This window comes from Muntiacus reevesi, chromosome 15 (assembly GCF_963930625.1).
Source record: "Muntiacus reevesi chromosome 15, mMunRee1.1, whole genome shotgun sequence".
Classification (NCBI taxonomy): domain Eukaryota; kingdom Metazoa; phylum Chordata; class Mammalia; order Artiodactyla; family Cervidae; genus Muntiacus; species Muntiacus reevesi.
Genome location: NC_089263.1, coordinates 44830612 through 44853467, shown reverse-complemented (window position 1 = coordinate 44853467; position 22856 = coordinate 44830612). Strand labels below are relative to the sequence as shown.

Here is a 22856-nt window from a genome sequence, read left to right as displayed (position 1 = left end):
GGATGAAATGGTTGGATGGCATCACCGACTCAATGGACATGAGTTTGAGTAAGCTCCGGGAGTTGGCGATGCACAGGGAGGCCTGGTGTGCTGCAGTCCATGGGGTCACAAAGAGTCGGACATGACTGAGCAATTGAACTGAACTGATCTTGAAATAGATCTAAAATATAAAATAGTTGAGCTCATCAGTTCATTAATTCATCTATTCTGTGCCTGCACTGTCCTAAGGACTAATAGACACAGATAAAGAACAGCTCCTACCTGCAAGTTAGGTGGGAAGATAGGCATAAAGTCAGTTAACGGTACTGCAGTGTGACAGGTAGTATAGTAGGATGCAAAGCAAAATGTGAGCACAAAGCAGGTACTTACCAACACTGTGACATGCAGGAGACCTTTATGGAAGGGATAATATTTAAATTAGCTATAAAGCAGTAGGTAGATGAGAGAGTAACAAGTGAATAGAAGCATGTGTCAGTGAGAGGGGGAAATACACTTAAAGGTACAAAGAGTTACAAAGCAACAGATCACCTGTACTTGTGGTACACTGTTCAGCTGTCTTCTTAGAATTTTATTCATTGTAATCCTATACTGGATTCACATCTTCCTCTTAACTGGTTTATTTTTCATTTTGCTAGAGCTTACTGCATGCTATATCAACAGCTTGCAAGCTATAGAGAAGCAGGAACCTGACTAGTGAAATGGTTAGCTGAATTTCTTTAATTATCCTGGTATTTACTCTGTGGTCCTCCCTGTTTTTTATATTTGTCTACTGTGGACCTGAAAGATCTCAGGATCTATAGTTTTCATTTCATTACAGCATTTGACAGATGTAAGTAACTATCAAAAAAAGATGTGTTAATTATATTTTGGTTAAAAGAGGCACACAAATGTTTTAAAAATATTTTCAACAACAAACACAATAAAGAAAAGTGCACAGACGAAAAAAGGGTTACCATTGAATTTAGGGATTTGGAATGACTCTTTTCCAGAAAATAGTCATGAGTTAAGATTCTCTGCATGGTGTTCAGGTAATAGAAATTTATGGTCACTCATTCAGCCTTGATAGGCCAAGAAGGAAAATTAACAACTAGAAGACAGCAAAGGAAAAGGAAACTCAGGGAAAGGATGCTGAGATGCTTGACCTGGGGAAAGAGAAAATAGTGCTAGTTAAGGTGGCATTTCTGTGGTATTCTTTCCAAAGACTCAAAATCTCATTCTAACCATAAGAAAAGGGTATAGTCTCAGCTTTAGTCCGAAGGCCTGAAAACCAGGGAAGTCAACGATGTAAGACTCAGAAGCTAATGTCATCCAGAAACACCCTCACAGACACAATCTGAAATAACGTCTAACCAAAAAGCTGGACAACCTATGGTCCAGTCAAGTTTTCACATAATTATCACACTACCCCTTGGGGTTCTGGCTGAATCAGACTGGTTCTAGGCTAGTTTTGATTTCCCAGGATATGCATAGATGGTTAGAGCCTGGCAGGAGAAGGTTTCAGGCCTTACTGATAGTTGTAGTCCACAGAATAATATTATATTTTCATTGATTGGAACTCGGCTGGTACCCAGTGCAGTAGGTGAAGGGCCTCGCCTCTGAGCACTGAGTAAGTAAGGTGTGGGAATGAAGGTTGGGGTATGGACTTTTGCCAAAAGGGTTATGGGGGTTGATATATAAAATATATCCAAAACACAAAAGCAAAGACCTAGTAATAAAGACTCGGAATATAGTAGGGATGAAGGAAGAAAGTGGTCAGTTCTCTATATACACGGATGTTTTAGTTAACAAAATAAATGATTTCTAAAACATCCTAAACTGGAGTTTATACCTGTAATTGTTGTAAGCTCATAAAAATAATTTTGACTCTCTCTTTAACAATATAGGGCTTCCCTAGTGGTTCAGACAGTAAAATATCTGCCTGCAATGTAGAAGACCTGGGTTTGATCCCTGTGCCAGGAAGATCCCCTGGAGAAAGGAATGGCTACCCACTCCGGTATTCTTGCCTGCAGAATTTCATGGACAGAGGAGCCTGGAGGGCTACAATCCATAGGGTGACAAAGAGTCAGACACAAATGAACAACTAACACTTCACTTTTTTTAAACAATACACTGACTGATCCAAGATTAAATACACTTGGTAGGGTACAAAATGCTTAAAAAAAAACAAAAAACAACTTGCTCATTTAAAAAGTTTAAATTGAACTTTTCCCAATTTTAATCTGAAGATAAATGATAAATGTCAGATTTCCACATTGAGATAGGACAGAATTATTTGTGACAGAACAGTGCTCTAGCCAAGAAAAAAGAAGGCTAGATTAAAATTTAAAAATCATGTTTAAGACAGCAGAAGACTGCTGCTGCAACAATGACTTGACCAGCTAGAATTCTGAAGAGGCTTTAGCTGGAGACAGGTGATTTTAAGATCAGAAGTTGTTTTTTCCTCCTAAGTTTTAAAGGGTCAAGGAATGGGTAAGAGGCTGAGCAATCAGGCTGTGACTACAGAGAAGACTCTGGGTGGAGAACAGAGAAGTCATCTAAGCCTATGGCATTTATGCAGGGCTGAAGTGACAAAATTAGAGATTTGAGAGTTGTTTCCATCTCATATCATTTGCTAAATCCCAAACCTGTACAGGGCTCGAAGTTAAAAAGCTAAGCCCTAAGCCCTGTGAAAAGAACACTGGCATTTCCAACAGTCTTAAAATGCTGAGTAGACAAACACCAGACTAGAGGATTCTCCAGGAGTAGGTCCCTAGTGAATACTCAGCTCTCAGTTCAGGAGACCTCACCAAAAGCACAGGGGTAAACCGCAGGTAGACCAAGGTGTACCAAAACTCACCCAGCCTTCAAGGATATACTAAAGAATGTCAGATACTGATAGAAATGAACTAATAGGAAATATTTTATGAAGTAGAAAAGGGACAACTGGTTAAGGGATAACCTTAAGCAAGCAAGAAAAGAAGTCCACTAGTGTGAGAAAGAGAAGTTGTCTGCAAACAGAAATATGTAAGAAAGATATAAAGTAGAAAAGGCAACGTATATGGGTGCCACACACAGGTAGGTTGGTCAACGATTTGGTGGGGACAAGCAGAAATTTCTCTTTCTATTGGCGAGAAGAGGTTGGATAGTTGAAGAGAAAGGAAGAAGATAAAGGAGTCTCCAGAGGGGGAGAGTGAGTGGACTAGCAAAAGGCAAGAAGGTTATCAGGCAACACCATGGGTCTACTTGAAGACAACTGTCATGAACAGTTCAGTCATCAAATGTGTGTGATAGACACTTCCCATATAAAACTTTGAAGGTATAGAACAGGCAGAAAGTTAAATTTATAAAACTTGGGTTTTGTTAGGTGAGCAGGACAAAGGAAGAAGGTCAGGACAACTGAGGTTACCTTACATACAAGTAGGAGATAGGTGACCCAAGGAATCTAAGCTAGATAGAGAGAGGACATGAAGGGGTTAAAGGAAAGGCAAAGAGGTGATAAGATCAGTATAATCAGGTGCCAGTAAAGTTGAAAATTTGCTAGAGTTTTAGAGTGAGCTGGAAAGATAGTAAGTGGACGCTTGAAATTGAGACTGATAATGACCAAGAATAAGGTATGATCATAGGGTGGATAGCAGAACAGGTAAAGAGCATCTGGAAGATTGGAGCAGAGAGATTCAGAGAGATGAGATAGCTATTGAGAGAATTATCCACATAGATATTTAAATCACCAAGAATTGTGACAGAAGTAAGTTAAAGAAAGAGACAGTAAAATAGATCCTAAAATCTTTAAGAGATGAAGGGAGCTATATGGGAGTGTATACATGACTGCAACAGGAGTGTGTAATGGGTGGTACAATCTGATGCATGGGTCTCAAAGCTGGAGGTGTTTAGAGAGAAAAAAGGAACAATGATCTAAAAGCACTAGTCGAACAAGCCTGCAAGGCCAGTGGCCCAACTGCTGGGGGAGGGAATACATTCACACTTGAGAGAACTGCAGTGGAAGCTGCATCCTCAGGGTGGTGATCAGGTTTCAGTTGGAGCAGGAAGGTGTAAGTAATGTTCAGAAAGGAATACCCTAATAATTTGATTCATTTATCCATGTTTACTAAAAGGTACTGAATTAGGCACTGGGAATAAAACAGTAATAAAGACATAATCTCAGCCCTCCCAAAACTGTGACTCAAGTAAGAAGTCTCATATAAAAGCGATTACTTTAAAGAATTGAACTAAATTTTTATAAAAAGCTAACAGTTTTATTAAGAAATGAGGATGCATATATTTGAAGAATGATATAACAAAATATGTGATTACCTTAATATAGCTAATCATTGTGGTATTAATTATAAGCTAAAAACTAATTTGAATTAAATATAAGTGGGGGGAAGTCATTTTTTAATGTAAAGAAAGAGGGGAAAATGGTAGACATAGCTTTTTACAGATACATGCAGTTACCTGAGACAAAGCAGCATCTCGTTCTTCAATCACTGCGTTCATTTCTTCTGCAGTTATTCTCTTTTTACATTCCTTGGTCTTGTAGATTCTATCCACAATTATAGCTCCATTCTTCTGAATAGCTACCCCTGTGTCTGCGTTGTTTATTCTGTTCAGTAATTCCTGTAATGTCTACCAACACCATTATATGTTAGTCAGACATGAAGTTTTAATATATTTTATTTAATATAGGGTTTTAATTAATAGGCACATGTGAATTGTAAATTGACTGAGTGAAGTTATTGAATTTTCATATTGCAGCAAAGATGTACATTATTAGTGTGTCAATTCTTCTTTTTCCCACATCTTAGTTCTTGAAACCCACTCAATTGAACTTAAGCCTCTAAGATATAAGACTGACATCAAGAAATCTCCTCGGAGAATGGCTTACCATGTCATTTTCTTCAGGGTTAATATTTTCTAGCCTAGAAAAAAGGGACACAGAAAGCCTGATCAGTAGCATTTCCTTAGTGCAGCAAAATGAGTTCGCTTTTTAAATCTTTAGAACCTCAAGTAATTTCATTCGACTAGTCTTTAGAGTCAACCATGACACTGAACATATTAAAGTGCCACCTGCTCGACTCCATCTTTCAATAATGCTCCATATCTTCTGCACTGACTTCAGACTGTTAAGTTATTAATGTTTACTGCTATATATGACTACAAGGATCAATTGTTCATATGTGCTTAGATGAAGAAAGTTCCCCAGTGATAGAAGCACTCATTCTCATCATTATATTTATTTCTGGACTTTCAATTCTTAGCAGAAACTGTATTTCCTCTCCTTTTTGGACATCATCACAAATAAAACAAGGCAAGTATTTTTACTACGGAGTTTAACAATGTTCCCTCAAAAAGCAACAACAAAGAATTACCACTAAATTTGACCTGACAATCTCCTGTTGCTACCTATTTGGTAAAACAAATATACTGTGTAGAAACACTGACCAAAACTGGGCCACATTTTTAGATGTCTAATATTATTTTCTCTTCTGCATAACATAGATTATTCAAATTAAGGGCAAAAAAGGTAAACTGGTTTCCATCATAAATGCATTTTTGTCTTACAAGAGTCATAGTGCTGGGGGGAGGATGGGATGGGAGGTAGAGAGGGAAGCGCAAGAGGGAGGGGACATATGTATACCATGTTGATGTATGGCAGAAAGTAACACAGTATTGTAAAAGCAATTATCCTCCAATTAAAAATAAATTAAAAAAAAAAGAATCTTAGTGCTCAATGAAATGTTTGCTGATGTTGGTAAATTGAAGAAATGCAGTAAAGAGAGAAGTTCTAAATCACATATTTAGAAAATGTCTGTAATATAACTTAGGCGATAATTAAATTTGGTAGATTAAATGAAATTCTATCATGGATACCAGTGAAATGACTTAGATTTTAGAAATGATTTCAATTATTTAAAAACTGTACTAGGGAATTCCCTGGTGATCTAGTGGTTACGGCTCTGTGCTTCCACTGAAAGGGACATGGGTTCAATCCCTGGGGAACTAAGATCAGACATGATGTGCGGTGCAACCAAAAAAAAAAAAAGGGGGGGGGGGGCAAAATAAAAATTGGACTAAAAATTTTATATATCCAAATTTTTGTTTTGATCATTTCCCCTCTATTTCTTTGCTCCTATGATTTAACATTTACCACACACACACAAAAAAAGGATACTAGGAAAAAATAAAAGATACTTAATAAATTTATTAAAAAATTGTTCCAAACTCCACAGTTCAAACTATTACATTAATAGAGAGGAAGTAAAGATTTTAGAACACTGCATTTTCACAGGAAAAAATATGAACATATGTAAAAAAACTTTCTATCCATATTTAAATAGTGTAAGTTAACAAGTAGGTGAAGCAATTTTGAATTATATATATTTAATGTATTATATCTCAAACTCCTAATGTCCCCTTAGATTCACATTCCAATAAGGGTAAATATGTACTCTAATCTTTTATCTTTTTCTCCCCAAATCAATCCAAAGTTTTCAAATATTCTGCTTCATAGAAGCTTAGTTTATAAGAACTATGAAGATAATCACTTCTTTTACTCAATTAAAAAATATAGTGGAAAAGTATAAGATAAAATTCTTACACTTGTTTAAGATCATATAAAACTATTTGAAAAACATGAGCAGCTTTAACCATCAGTTACTGGTTGGCTAAATATGATTTTTAAGAAAGCCATAGGTGGTGAGAAATATTTACCTTAATGTTGTTCTCTACAGATGGAATCAAAGTAAGAGCTGATTAACGACAGTTTCCAAAGATGATTAAATTTTTATAAATTTAACAATTTATTAAACTTGATCATTTAAAATGGGAAAAGACACATGGAAATTAAGCGTTTAGATTTACAGATTACTGGAAACAAAAAAACTTATTTCTCAGTATTACACATCTCCCTTTTTTTTTGTTTCAAAGAATTACATATGGATGAAAAGAAAACGGCAGTAGAGACAGGTTAACTAATTCATATGTTCCAAATAATCAACACAATAAAAAGTGCATGAAATTCCTGTACAGTATCTGTACATTTTTTTCAGGCACTGGAAAATGAAGAGTTATTACCTTAAGGAAAATCAAATTAAGAGTTTAACTGATTGAAATTAACAATTTTCAACAGGAAATGGTTAAGATAACTGTATCTAATCTAATATTAAATTCCCTGCTAACAACTAAAATTTAAGAAAAAATAATAAAATCGAATTTTCTTAGCAGATGTTATATACTAGATCCTCAGTATATGAATGCAGCATTCTGATTATAAATAATTTGTGTGGTTGTCTTTCAAAGTACATGATATACAGTGATTTATCACTTTCTGATAAATGAATCTGAATCATGTTTTAGTGAGTGAGTATGTCAGGTCTGAAATACAGGGCATGAGTGAGTGAGCCAAGTCAGCCACTTAGCATGTGAATCTCAATTTTGCTTTATTATGACCTTTTAAAATTGATATAAGTATATAGATAAACGGTCACTAAGAGAAAAATAAAACATGAAAAGAAAAACTTAAAAGCTCTCGTACAAAACAACATGAGGCATCACCTAATACCTGTTAGAATGGTTGTTATGAAAAGGACAAAACAGTATATTTGACACATTTTTCTGAGGTGGATCATTCAATATCTACTTAAAGATTAAAAATCAACAAAAGTGGCTTCCAGAAGATTAAATATAGTTCTACAGTAAGTACATACTATACTGTATCACTAATGAAAACAAAAATTAGACAAACAACTTACCTTTAAAAAACTGAAGCAATTTAAAACAGTTATATAAGACATTCCACTTTCTATATAAAATGACTTTTTAGGCTTAAGGTTTACTAGCAGCGTATAAGTTTTATTTGCTTAACAAAGAGAAAATAATAGTTGTCATATGAAATATAGCTGACAAATTATACATTATATATCAATAGAAAGTTTACAATTAAACAAAAGAACCTCAACCTTTCATAAACTCTAAATTATTCCTATAACAGTCTAATTAGACAGTCATGATAATCAGTAAGAATATTGCTGAAGTAAATGTCTATGGGCTCAAGTTTCAATTGATTTCCTATACCATGCAAATTCTGACTGACAACCTTGCACTCTAAGTGAAAAGACTCATGCACGAAATGTCACATTTCTTGATTTATTCCTAAATCAGTCAATATAACATCTTTTCCTTCTGAACCTAGAGTCATTTGCCTTGTTCAATGGGAAGAAGCAAAACTTTGACCCCAAATGATAAAAATAATTAATGATCAGCTTATCAGAAAATTCTGAAGTGTTTGTTTTTTTCTCTAGGTCTCATTTTTTACACAGTGCCACCTTTAATACGGTATAAAAAAATACACCAATAAAAACAAACTGAAAAAAAGATATCATGATCTCAAAAGCTGGAAAGTTCATATGCACATATGCCTATATTGGCATGCTACAAAAGTCATTTTACCTTGAATCCTTTTTATTTTTTCCTAGTTTTGGATAGAAGCAAAAGAGACAAAAAGGCATTAAAAATTCAGGGAGTAAGGGAAAGCAGAGAAGTGACAGAATAATAAAACAAGACAAACATTATACAGAAAGAAGCAAAGTAGATCAGAAGTGAAAAAAAACGATAAGAAAAAAGAGAAGGAAGGAATTTCCAGATAACAGGAAGCAAGAAATGAGGAATTAAAAAAGAAATGTTGGAGAAGGAAATGGCAACCCACTCCAGTATTCTTGCCTAGGAAATTCCATGGACAGAGGAAGCCTGGCATGCTACAGTCCATAGGGTCACAAAGAGTCAGACACAACTGAGCAACTGAATACATATGCTATTACGAGACCAAAGGAAAGAGAAAGTTCAAATTGAGAATAACTATTATATCCCATTGATATGGGATAAATTGATATGGGATACTTTGCTCCGTAAAGTAGAGCACAATCTCTCAAACCAAGGAAAAAGGTCGTTGTTTAGAGAAATAAAGATGCAAAACCCTTTTTAAAAAAGAGAGAGATGCAAAATAATTCATATATTTTCTTCTTATACACAATGCTTCTAAATATGCCTTTCAGTCAAGCAAAGCTCAGTTATAAATTGGTTCTATCTTAACAAAGATTTAGTCTAAAATGCACTATTGACGGTCAGAGTTCATAGACCTCAGCTAACTAGAAAGGAACCTCTACAGCTCCATATAAAACTGTACTGACATGCTATTTGATGCTGCTGTTCTCGCTTCTTATGCATGTGTCCTGATCCCCTTACCTGAAACCCTAGACTGTAATAAAGTAGGAGCTGTCTATAAACTTTTCCTAGGAACTACAAATTCTTCATTATCACTTGAAATTATTTTAAATATTTATGTAATTATTTACTTGATGCTGATCTTAACTGAGACCATAATGCCATGTTCCCAGCAACTAGCAGTGTTGACACTGACACTTAGCACATATTTAATTAAGTATTTATTGAATGGACTAATTAACTAAAAGAGAAGGCTTAGGACAGGACTGTTTTCCTTTTCTCCCTTCCCCATGAGGGATAAAAATCTCCTGTAATGAAGAATCACAAATAATTTATATAGATATTCTCCACTAAGAAAGGTAGAACTCAATGAACCAGGACTTCCCTGGTGGTTCAGCAGTTAAGAATCTGCCTTCCAATGCAGGGCTGGATCCCTGGTCAGGGAACTCAATGAACCAGGACTTCCCTGGTGGTTCAGCAGTTAAGAATCTGCCTTCCAATGCAAGGCTGGATCCCTGGTCAGGGAACTAAGACCCCACATGCTGCAGGGCAACTAAGCCCATGCACCACACCTAGAGAAGCCTGCGTGCCGCAGGGAAGACCCAGTACAACCAAAAAAACTTAATCTCCTAGCCCACACTCTCCAGCCCACCATTGAGCATAGGCTGCATTTTAGCGATCTGCTTCAAAGAGCAGAGTGTAAAAGAGGGATTCATTCTTCTTACAATGAAGAAACATGGCAAGCACTACCTTGATTGGGAGACCAAAATTAACATCCCCGGCTGAAAGTCATGTTGACAGAATAAAATATAATCTTGAAATGATGTGATAAAAATGGCATTTCACTTCTGTACTATTTGTCCCATAAGACCAATACGTCAGTCTAATCATGAGAAAAACTTCAGAAAAACTGACATTGAGGAACATTCTATAAAACGCCTGACCAGTACTCCAAAAAACTGTCACATCATCAAAAACAAGGAAAGTCTGAGAAAATGTCACAGACCAGAGCAGGCAAGGGAGACACAGTAACTAAATGCCTATGGAATCCTGGATAGGATCATGGAAAATAAAAAGGACATAAGAGAAAAGTAGTGAAATCTGAATAAAGTATGACCTATAGTAAACAGTTGTATAACAATGTTGATTTCTCTCCTGTGACATGTATATCATAGTAATACAAAATGGTAGCAATAAAAGAAACTGGGTGAGCATTATATAAACTTTGTATTATCCTCATAACTTTTCTGTAAATCTGTAAGTATTTTAAAATGAAAAGTTTATTCTAAAAAAAGTCAAAGTAAAGACAGTGGAGTGAAATCTGAACACAAATCCATCTACGCCATCATATACCACTTGAACAGAAGATAAAAATTAATCAAACTGTAGAGGAAGCAGGACACCATGCAGTAATTTTTTAAAGTAAGGACAAGGTGGAGGGTGGAAAAACGATTTTGAACAGGTTCAACTAACTTCTCTTTACACATGAAAATAGGTATTCAGAAAAGACAGTGACCTCACCAAATCCTAGGAATTTTTCACTAATACCACACAGAAATAACCTTAGAGACCAATGAGTTGAGTAGACAGCCCAAAGAAAAGTTAAGAAAATCTTTCTGTATTACTAAGAATCTTTACAGATGAAGCAAAAATCATCAGGGCCGGCCATTTTGTTTGCCTTTTTTTTTTTTACTACACTGGTGTAACAAATAAAAGCCCAAAAGTACTACTCCATGGAATCAGGATATTCACAAGAAGAGACAGAGTGGCCCCTCAGTGCAGTGCAAGACACCAAACAAAACTCCACAAGCAGAGGACAGAATCGCAAACAAAATGGGCATCCAACCCCAAGGAGGTCTTCCCAATCTCTGCTACTACCACACTGACCGAGGGCAATGTAGAAAGGTGGCCCAGAAGCAATACCTAGCCAAGAGTCAGAGGGGAAGGCAAACAGGTGTCAAATAATATGAAATGTTTATCAAGGAAAATTCCTTTGCACCACATCAGAACAGATAAAAGTTCTTAATGATTTAAGTATGAGCAAGATAAAAGAGAAATGGCAAGTCAACTATGAATTCACCACAAACACATGACAAAGTATGCAGATGAGATACAGATCACAATATAGAAGATAACACTGACCAAGCGAAAAAAGGAGTTTGACCTATTAATGGCTGGCATTCTAGAAAAGCATAAGAACATGAATTCAATAAAACAAATTTCAAAGAGAAGATGCCAAAACAAAAGAGCAGATGAAGAAGAAAACTGAAAACTAAAGGATAGACCTGAAACTTGTATAATTTTAAAAAGAAAGAAAGGAAAGCTTGAGGAAACACTGAGAATAAATAAACAGACAAATATTTAATAAATGAAGTAGAAAAAACAGGCGATGGGATTGTAAAACTGGGAAGTAGTAACATATAGGAAAGGCTTGAGACTGTCACAATGAATGCACAGAAAAAAAATAGGAATTAAAATAATTATTGAATTGATAATAGATGAGGACCAAAGTGCCTATAATAATAACCAAAGTCTTTAAAATAGAAAGCCAAAAAAATAAAAAAATCTAAAATTTCCCTGAAATAAAGGAAGAATCAAATAGTCTTTAGAAAGGCATGCTGTGATTCTAAAAATATTAGTACCTAATAATCAACACAAACATCCTGATTAAGTTGTTCTACTTCAAGAATAAAGGAAAATCCTTCTGGTAACCAGGCAGGAAAAAATAAACCACCTTTAAGTGAGGAAAAAAGGAATATGATTGACGCTAGACTTCTTTTCAGACAAATTTGACGTCAGAAAAGTCAGTAACAGTTTTTACAATGTTTAGGATGAAAAGTACTTGAGCCAAGAATTTTATTCATAACCACTTTGAATATAAGGATAATAAACAGTCAATCTGGAGCATATTAAAGTTTAGGATAAAGTATTTATAAACCTTTCCTTAAAAGACTATTTGAAAATGAAATTTGGCTACCCAGGAATTTCCCACAATAAAGAACTCAGGTGTAAAAATGCCTGTATGATAAAAGTTCCAGCAATGATTCTTAATTCTTTAAACTATAAAATTAAGGCTAAACCCAGAGAAGCACTTTGGCTATTGTATCCAATGTAGCTTTATAAAATTTCGGAAAGTAGAATTCATAAAGAAAAAGAAAAAAAGGAGTTTAAATTTATTATTTATTTCATAGCTGAGTCAAATAAAATTGTTTAAATAAAACACTACATAAAAAATATTGATGAGATTCTAACACCTTAATGTTTTTCAGTCTCTTTTCTTAAATTTAAAAGGATCTTTAGGGAATTAATATATCTTACTGAGAGAAAATGAGGCTTCTGTGGTGTCTCAGATGGTTAAGAATCTGCCTGCAATGCAGGAGACCTGGATTCGATGTCTGGGAGAAAACAGTGCCTCAGGTTCACAATTGTCTTCAGTTTCACAACTGATTATTACTCTTAAATTCAAGTAATACTTATTAAATCATTTAGTCCTCACAACAACCAATATAAAAACAGCCACTACTTCCACATTTTGTAATTCCAGAAACTGAATAATTTGTCCATGGTTGTACAGCTAGGAAGCAAAAGAGTCAAAATTCCAAGACAGGTTACTGGGTGTGGAATCTATGCTCTTCACCTCAATAATATAATGCCTCTCATATAAAACAGAATGTAGAAAATGAACTAATTTTTATCAAATTAATTCTATTGGGCTTCCCTAATGGCTTAGTGGTAAAGAATCTGCCAGTGATACAGGAGACACAGGAGATGCAGGTTCAATCCCTGGGTCAGGAAGATCCTCTGAAGAAGGAAATGGTAACCCACTCCAGTATTCTTGCCTGGAGAACTACATGGACAGCAAGCCAGATGGGCTACAGTCCATAGGGCTGCAAAGAGTTGGATACAACTGATGCAACTTAAGCAACTTAGCACGTTGCAAGCATCTATTCAATCATCAACCATCTATCCTTCCAGATGGTAGTTTATATATAAGCAAAGAAAAATGTTTGGAATAATGTTTCCCTATTGATAAAGATAGTTTTTTTGGAGTAGGCAGTGTAGAATTTAGCTAATATTTTTTCCTTTATTTTTATTTGTCAGTGAATTGAATGTTTATAATAAATCTACTTTTTGAATGAGTCTTCAAAAAAAGCCTTTAGTATAAACAAAAACCAAATCATGCTATCTAGTCACAACCTGAGCACTGCAATATTAATTATTTAATGCCTGCTGTCAAATAAACCACCACTTTTTTGGGTACCTCTTTGGCTTTTTTGCCCACACCATGTGGCTTGTGGGATCTTAGATCCCCAACCAGGGATCAAACATGTGTCTCCTGCAGTGGAAGCATAGAGTCCTAACCACCAGACTGCTAGGGAACTTCCCACCACATTTTAATTAGTATTTGACTGTGATCCCTCAGAGAGTCTAGAACAACGCTGGGCAAAAGAAACATTCAACAAATATATGGAGGGATCAACAAAATACTAGATTATTATAGTCTATCTATCTTGTAAGTAACACATTTCTAGATGCTCTAGGGCCTTTCTACCCAAAGGGGACTTCTTAGATTAGCATCATTTGCATGATCTGGGAGCTTGGCAAAAGGCAGAATCTCAGGCCCTGCTCCAATCTATAAAGAATCTGCATTTTAACAATATTCCCCCATGACTGGAGTGCACATTAAAACTGAAGTACTTCTTTCCAGTGCACTATTTCTCTAAAAAAGTTAAAGTGTTAGTTGCTAGGTTGTGTCTGTGACCCTATGGACTATGACCTGACAGGCTCCTCTGTCCATGGGATTCTCCAGGCAAGAATACTGGAATGGGTAGCCAATCCCTTCTCCAGGGGATCTTCCTGACCCAAGTTTCTCTAAGTGTGGTACAGTATTTACTCATATCAGAATCACCTGGATTGCCTGTTAAAAATGTTGATTCTCAGGCTCAACCCTATTTCAGGTGTCATTAAGTTTAAGACTCACAACTAAAAGAAGTAAAAAGTACTGGAGACTATAAATGGGCACAGCAAGCAGAAAGCAGTAAAAGAACCCAGAGAGCTGAAATAAACCAAGAAGGAGATAATAAGGAGGAGAAGAAGAAAAGAGGAGTCACAGAAGAAAGCAGAGTAAGGACGTCAACAACAGCACTGTGAAGAAATAAAGTCACTTTACTGAGTGTTTCCCTTCCTTCCTCCCTCTCTGCCTTTCCTTTAATGACTGAAAACTACTAGTAAGACAAAAGTTCTAAAAAAAGACTGGGGATATCGAATTTACCACTGTAATATAACATTTTTGAACATGTAACCATCACATAATTCATGCCCTTTACATATGCTCCTGATGTCATGTGTGGTTTTACAAGCATACGTACAATTTTAGAGACATTTCCATATCCTTGGCTCGTGCAATTGCTTCATCTCTCTCCTCATTGGCTAACTGCAGTCGAGACATAATAGCTTCATCACGTTCTTTCTGTGCAAGATACACCTCTTCAACTAGAGCTACCAAAATACATAATTCAAAATTAATTTGAGAATACAGAAGAAAATGCATACTTTTAGGAAAAATAAAAAAATTCTTTTATTCAACTGAATTAGTGTCAACTAATCACTTGAGAAAACATTTTAAAGCTACTGCAAAAGTGAGATACCATTTCATATCCATAAAATAAAAAATTAAAACATTAAATAATAAAAAATATTGAGCTTATAAAATAACAGAAACACTCAAATATATTGCAGATAGGCATATATATTTCTACAACCATCTGAAGAGCAATTTGGCAATGCTGAGGCTGTGCCTCATTTATAACCTGGCTCATCTCCTCTTTGGTATGAAGCACATGAGAAATTCTTGCATATGAGCACAAGGAAAGAAGTATAAGAATGTTTAGGAGGCATGTATAAAAATGTTTATTTCAACATTATATAGTAACAAAAACTTACAAATAACCTAATGTAGAATAACTGGAGCAGGAATAAATCCTATACATTAAAAGTGGAATACAATGCAGCATTTAAAATGAATTAACTACAGACAAATGGACAAATCTCAAAAATGAAAATATGTAAAATACAGGAAGTTGCAAAATAAAGCAAATCTAACCATTGTGGATTGACACAATTAGTAAAAATATTAAAATGAACATGAAAATGATAAACACGAAGTTCAGGACAGTAGTTACCTCAGTAAGACGATGAAAGAAGAGGAAAGAGGCGAGTACATGGGGGCAGAGTTGGGCTAGGTTAGCATGGCACATGTCCAGAGGCACCATTTACATTGATTACAATACAAATGACTTCATTTAAATTTCTGCAGCACTATCAAAGGAGCTTATATGTTATCTGAAATTGTCATTTCTCAAGCTGAATTTCTACTTGAAATCTTACATAACTTAAAATATCACTGCAATTTTGGAAAGGGGCTCAAATACTTATATCACTGAAGCACATTCATTTATAGTGTCAAACCACAAAATAAAGTTGGGAAAGACATTTGAAACATTGCTTTAGGTCACAGAATACTGAGTTTTGTACCAAGATTTGTCATAGATTAATATACTTTTAATCAAGATAGTTACTTTTATATTACTTAAATTATAAGCAGTAAAAGAGAAACCCTGAGAAAAAAATCAACTATATCTTTTCCATAATAGAGTGTAAAATGGAACATGCAATGGTAAAACAAAAGGCACAACCATTTCTAAGAAGCTGAGCCTGAGGCAAGATAAATATTCAATAAATTAATTAATTCATCAAATATTTATATAGTTCCTGTGGCAGTCATCAATCCAGTTTTAAGTCATATGAATATAGTGGTCCTAGAAGTCCTTATCACCCTGCAGTACACATTCCATTACAAGAAAACAGACAGTAGTGAGAAAAACAGACCAAAAATTAGATAGGTAGGTATGGACACATATTGCTTTAAAGGAAAACTCATAGAAAAGAGAGTGATTTGGAACATGTGGATTACAGCAGACTATTTCAGAAAGAGTGGTCAGGAAAGATCTTTTTAAATAAATGACATTTCAGTACATTCAAATAAAGGAAGAGAAAACATATTTATATTTGAAAGTAGATGAAGTTGAAGAAAAACTGCAACTAGCCCCTAGAGTATTGGTGAAACAACATCAATCTGACCGGAGCACAGTGAGAGGGTGAGAGTTCTTGAGGATCACACTATAAGTCACAGCACGGAATTCAGATCTGTTACAAAGCGTCGGACATGACTAGAGAGTAAAGAGCAAATATGATGGTAGCAATGGAGGCTTATGAGCAAGGAAATGACAGACTCACAAACATGTTTAAAAAGGAATTCTGGCTTCTGGGGGAGAAATTGTTCATTGGTGGGGCGAACATGGAAGCAGATTCCAGTAGGGAGACACGGGAGTGATCTATGCAAAAATTCACATCGATAACCCGCAAGAATAACCCTTTCCCTGAAACTTAAAGCTATCCATAAATAAATAAATATGCCACCCTAGAGAAACGACTTCTAGAAAAATAGGCACAAATTGATCAGATCTGTGTTTTAGAGGAAAACACCCAGAGATTAGCATTCAGAGCATCTCAAACAGCGATTAGAGAAAAGCTGTTGGATTGTACATGCCCCTTAATCCAACATTAGATTTTATAAGAGTCCAGGTGAAAAATAATGAAATTGTGAATTAAGGCAAGGGCAACAGAAAAGGGAAAGAAAAGTGATTCAATTCATAACAAAAAGTTACACACGTATCAAATTTTCGAGGAGAGAAATAGGATAGGTGACTTCACTAAGGCACATCTCCTTCTATCAAAAGATAATCTTTATAAAACTCTGGGGAAAACAGGTTACTCTTCTCCTTCCTGCTGCCACATCGGTTCCAAGGGGGAAGGGAAGTCTTAGTCCAACATTTAAGGAAAACTGGAGTCTAGTTCTAGCATACCTTCCTGCATCCTCTACCATTATATTCCTTCTAGGTCAGTAGTTGACAAAATATAGGATGTGAAATACATTTTTAATAGTTATGTGTCATTTTAATGTATGTTATAAAAATATAACTAGCACATTAAACCTATACCTTATCCTTTATATGTGAAATCTAAAAAGAAATGATGCAATTTAATTCAATTAAGAATTTCCACTCTTCAAAGATGCTGATAAGAAAAAAAAGAGAGAGAAGTCACAGACTGGAAGAAAATAACCTTAAAGTATGTATTTGATAAAAGACTTGCACCCAGAATGTAATTTTAAAAACTGTCAAAGTTCAATAACAAGGAAAAGAAACAATGAAAATTGGGAAAAAACTTGAAGACTTTTTATCAGATATACTGATGGTAATAAGCACAAGAAAAGGTGTTCATCATGTTCAGTCATCAGAGAAATGCAAATTAAAACTATGAGATAACCATCATAAACAGTTGACCCTTGAACAATATGGGAGTTAGAGGTACCCTCCCTCTAACTACTTAAGACAAAAATCTGTGTATAACTTTACAGTTGGTCCTCTGTATCCACGCAGAACCACAGATCATGCAGTACAGTACTGCAGTGCGTATTTATTGGGAAAAAGTTACATGTATAGGTGGCCTGTGGAGTTTAAATCGGTTTTGTTCAAGGGTCAACTTACAAACTTATTACGATGACTTATAGGAAAGATTGATATAAGATGTTGGCAAGGATGTAAAAAACAAAAAAGCACCTGGACCACTTATACACTTCCTGTAGAATGTAAGATAGTATAATCACATTTTGTAGTTTCTTAAAAAAGTAAACATACACCCACCATAAGATTCAGTTACTCCACTCAAAAGTATTTATCCAAGAAAAATTAAAGATTATGTCCATTCTAAGACTTAAACACAAATATTCATGGCATCTTTATTTACAATAGTAAAAACTCAGAAACACCCCAGATTTCTAGTAACAGATGAATGGATAAGCAAACTACATAACAAATTGTGCTAGAACAATTGGATATCCACATGCATAAAATCGAATGCTTTTAAACAACAGTTTAGATAAAATTAAGAAATCCTTGCTATAAACCTAGCTTTTGGAAGATCTACTACTTTCCAGTACAATTTTCATATATTTTTAAAGTCTACATCATTACTGTTAAGTGCTTATTTGTGGCCATAATATTCTGCTTGTATGCATCAATTCATCACACTGTTTTGAAAAAACCTTTTGCCTATAATGTAGTACACAATAGTGAGTTTTATTTTCCCCTATTAGTTGTATACAATCCTAGAAAGGATATAAACAGCTTAGAGAAAACAATATGATATATTATGAAGAATATGGGCTTTGATTCAGATCCAAGGTAACTTGTTTTTTAATATTTCTTAAATTATTTTAGTCACAGTTCAGGTGTATAAAGTAGAACACCATCATTTATGGTTATTAGGGAAAATTAAATGAGATGATATATAAAAGCTCTTGGTCATATAAAGTAGATTCTCAACAAACATTATTTCCATGCCACCATTACCATTCCATGCCACCATTACCATGCCGTCATCACCTTCAACCCACAGTCTCACAATTTAGCTTCATTTCTAGACACATTAAAAATGTGATTTTGATCAATTTGGACCATTGCTATCTATAGTTACTTCAAAATTTCTTACTTTTTAGGCTTTTTCATTGATATGGAAAAAGTACAAATGGGAACTGAGTAAGATTTTATTCAGAACATATTCTATATTATATAGTATACTATAAAGACACATTTGTACAAAATATGACATTCTAAGATATTTTTTAATTTTTACATTATAAAATACTTCTAATTTGTGGGTTAGATAAGATGAACAAAATGATGCCAAAGAGTGACCTAGGTACCAATTAACATGAATGTGTTATTGCCCTGTAATATTCTGGCATATCAAAAGGTCAAAACAGAATTTGTGTGAGTGCCAAGTCACTTTAGTCTGGTCCAACTCTTCGCCACCCTATGGACTGTAGCCCACCAGGCTCCACAGTCCATGGGATTCTCCAGCCAAGAATATTGGAGCAGGCTGCCATGCCCTCCTCCAGGGGATCTTCCTGATCCAAGGATTGAACCTCTTATGTCTCCTGCAGTGGCAGGTGGGTTCTTTACCACTTAGCTCCACCTGGAAAGTCCCAAAGCACTATTCACTAAATTTTTAATGCCAACAGGCTTCTATCACTTCTGTATAGTGTGATGAGATCTTTATAAAGTGACATTTAATGTAAGCTGTGTTCTACTTTATATGCAATAACACTTGATTGAAAAGGTAAGGCTGTGACTATTAAGGGCTTTTAATGTCTAGTTTGGAGAAGGAAATGGCAACCCACTCCAGTAGGCTTGCCTGGGAAATCCCATGGACAGAGGAGCCTGATGGATTACAGTTCAAGGGGTCATAAGAGTCAGACATGACTTAGTGACTAAATGACAATATGAAAACCCCAGAGTTCCCCAATAGTAACTTTTATATTCAGCATCTCCATAGACTTACTTAACATACTTGGCTGCCTCATGACCATCAGAATTCTTTCATGCCCTCCTGTCTTTAGTTTGCTCCCTGATATTTACGGCTTGCCTCAGCAATTCCCAACTTACCGTGACATTAGAACATTATTTCAGTGGCTTAATTCTACTTTATTAAAATTTAATGGGGGTAAATAGCATATTTACCTAATACATTATTGGGCTTCCCTTGTAGCTCAGCTGGTAGAGAATCTGCCTGCAATGCAGGAGACCTGGGTTCGATCCCTGGGTTGGGAAGATCCCCTGGAGAAGGCAAAGGCTGCCCACTCCAATATTCTGGCCTGGAGAATTCCATGGACTGTATAGTCCATGGGGTTGCAAAGAGTCAGACACGACTGACTTTCACTATCAGTCACTACGAGTGACTTTCACTATTTCTATGCTTAAGGATAAACGCTTTACATCAAGAGTTTATTTGGTCCTATGTGATAAACAGAAAACATTTTTTCCCTCTATAATGCTGTATCAATTCTAAATAAATGAATAATGTGTGCATTTAAAGGAATATTCTAAGGTTAAAATTTAAAATACCATAAAACACACACACACACACAAAATCTGATTATGCATTTTATACATGTTATGAAAAGTTTTCCAAAAGTAAAGTATTACAAAATGATAATTTCAACAACTATACTAGGTTATATGTGAAATTTGTTGATTATGAAAAACCTGATTCTTTTTCTAGAATTCAGTACTTTTAAAGAATCAATATGCAACCCTCAAACATTTTTAGTAAAGAAAACTTAATTGTAAACACAGAGCTTTTCCAAGGTAGATGACTATTACAAAGTTCACTAGAAAATCAATATAGCATTTTAGTTGGAATTTGCTCATTAAACACCCACAGCTCTAATGCAAATTATGATGGAATGAATAAAGCAAATACGTATGCTTCTTTCTTTTTATTAAATGTAAAATCTACTGTTAATTGCATCTCGTATGTCATACAAACTTTTCTCCTTAACTATTAAATAGAAGCTTTAACAAAAGTCATTAGAGATTCTCTTTCTTTGACTTGAATAAATTTCAATATTTGTTCAGTAAAGGTTCACAGCAGTTAAATTACATTAACAAATATTATTAGCTACTATGTAAGCCAACCAAGTAAAATACTTGTATTGTAGGTAAAACAAATCATTGGGTGTTTACAATAATATTTGGATATCTCCATTTTTAAACATGGTTATCAAATATCCTATAATTCTTAGTCAAATGAGAAAGATTCAGAGAGGATCACCCCAGTCCCCACCCCCAAATACTCAAATTTGTTTAGTAAGCTAATTGTTTTCTAATATGGGCAAAAGTAAATATGAAGAAGCTGAACCATACTAAGTATGAGTTTATTGAGTCAAGACAGAGTACATATTTTCTTAGTAGAACCCAAGTCTATTGACAAGCCCACATTCTACACTCCTCAAACTACTTTTAAAATACAGTAGAAGTAAGACGGTTTATTGGAAAACATTCTAGTTTAAACATCAAATCATAATTCTCTAAATAACATAATTTGGAAGACAGACATTTCCCAAGAAAAAGAATCCATTAACATCCTCAAGGTAGTTATTTAAATAGAAAAGGCTGAACTGCAGAGAGGGAAGAAGAAATCATTAGGATTTGAATTTGAAAGATATAAATAATCATTAATTCAAGTTCCAAAATTCTAAGCAATAAATATAGGTAATAGCTTGGTTAAAGATTACCAAATTTCATATTGTATGAATGTTTTTTACTATTGCTTTATATGAGGTTAAATGAATTCCTTGCAGATAATATTTATGATATCACAATATGTATACATTCCAGAACCACAAATATTACACTATGTCTTCCTTAAAATTTATAATTTCTCTTTCTTGGCATAAGTTGTTTATTGCAAATTAAACAGGTGCTAAATACCACACACCAGTAGGGGACTAGCCAACATACTTCAAGTAGTTTGATGGTTCTGCTCTTGGCATTACATTGCTGAATTCAACTTATTTCTTCAGAACCTCTTTAATAAACCAGAATATTACTTGTCTAAAACTGGAATAAATGCTCAACATTTTACATGATTATTCTGTAAATAACCTTTTTTTGATTGAAAAATAATACACACTCACTGTAAAAATGTGGAGAAAGAAATATTTTGCATAGTTTATAACTTTCTGGGTATATTTAAGATAAATAGAACATGTTTTCATATTCTTCAAAGGTATAAAATAGAATAGAACAGACTTTTATCATAGGGACATGACATATTTGACTGGACCAGGATTCTCCTAAAATAAGATTTTACACCATTTTCAATTATTCACTATATGAACAACACTGTAATGAACATCTTTCTACACAAATCTTTATGTATGTACATAGATAATGACTTAGGAAAATTCCTAGAAGTATGATTATTACATTAAAAATCAGCTTTTTAAGTTTTTTACTATGTTTTAAAATTTTCCTCTGTAAACTTGCTATAAATTTATACTTCCCAAGAGTATAGAAACTGCCAAAGAATAATTAGAAAATTATACAAAATACTAAGTTTAAGGAGCAAAACTATAAAACAGCAACTTTCTGGCAAAACCTGCCATCATTACATACATGTATTTAGTACAAATAATACAAAGACTATATAAAACACTTGGAGAAGGAAATGGCAACCCACTCCAGTATTCTTGCCTGGAGAATCCCATGGACGGAGGAGCCTGGTGGGCTACAGTCCACGGGGTCACAAAGAGTTGGACACAACTGAGTGACTTCACTCTCACTTTTATAAAACACTTCCTAAAAATGTGATCTTTACATTCAAACCTTTAATATATCTGATACTAGCTACAATTTTTAATGTGAAAGAGATAAGCTTATCCCTGAAGTATTAAAATCAATTATTTTATGCACTTTTGAAACATAATTTTAAGGGGTATTTAACCTATTTTCTACACAGAATATACACTTTAAATTTTAATAGATACCAATGGGAAAATTCTGTGAAATATAATTGTTACCTAAACATTTTCCACTTTAGAATTAATTAAACATATGGAAAAAGTCAGGAATCATTTTTTGAGAAGTCTTTTGTTATTTTTGTTTTAAATACCCAAATTGCATGATAAGCTCTCAAACGTTTGTTTCATGCTAAAGCCCATAGCATGCCATACTTAGTAAAATATTTCCAATTGT

The 22856-nt window shown here is 34.6% G+C and overlaps 1 protein-coding gene across 8 annotated transcripts in view; it reads right to left on the bottom strand.

Annotated features, from left to right (window-relative positions):
* Window positions 1–22856, bottom strand: part of MIPOL1 (mirror-image polydactyly 1) — a 283902-nt gene that overhangs the window by 179022 nt on the left and 82024 nt on the right. For all 8 annotated transcript variants that reach the window (XM_065906169.1, XM_065906171.1, XM_065906168.1 and 5 more), the window contains 3 exons: window positions 14565–14694; window positions 4862–4895; window positions 4432–4602 (listed from right to left, as the gene is read on the bottom strand). In XM_065906169.1, coding sequence (XP_065762241.1) covers window positions 4432–4602; window positions 4862–4895; window positions 14565–14694 — 335 coding nt within the window. The remainder of the gene's footprint in view (window positions 1–4431; window positions 4603–4861; window positions 4896–14564; window positions 14695–22856) is intronic.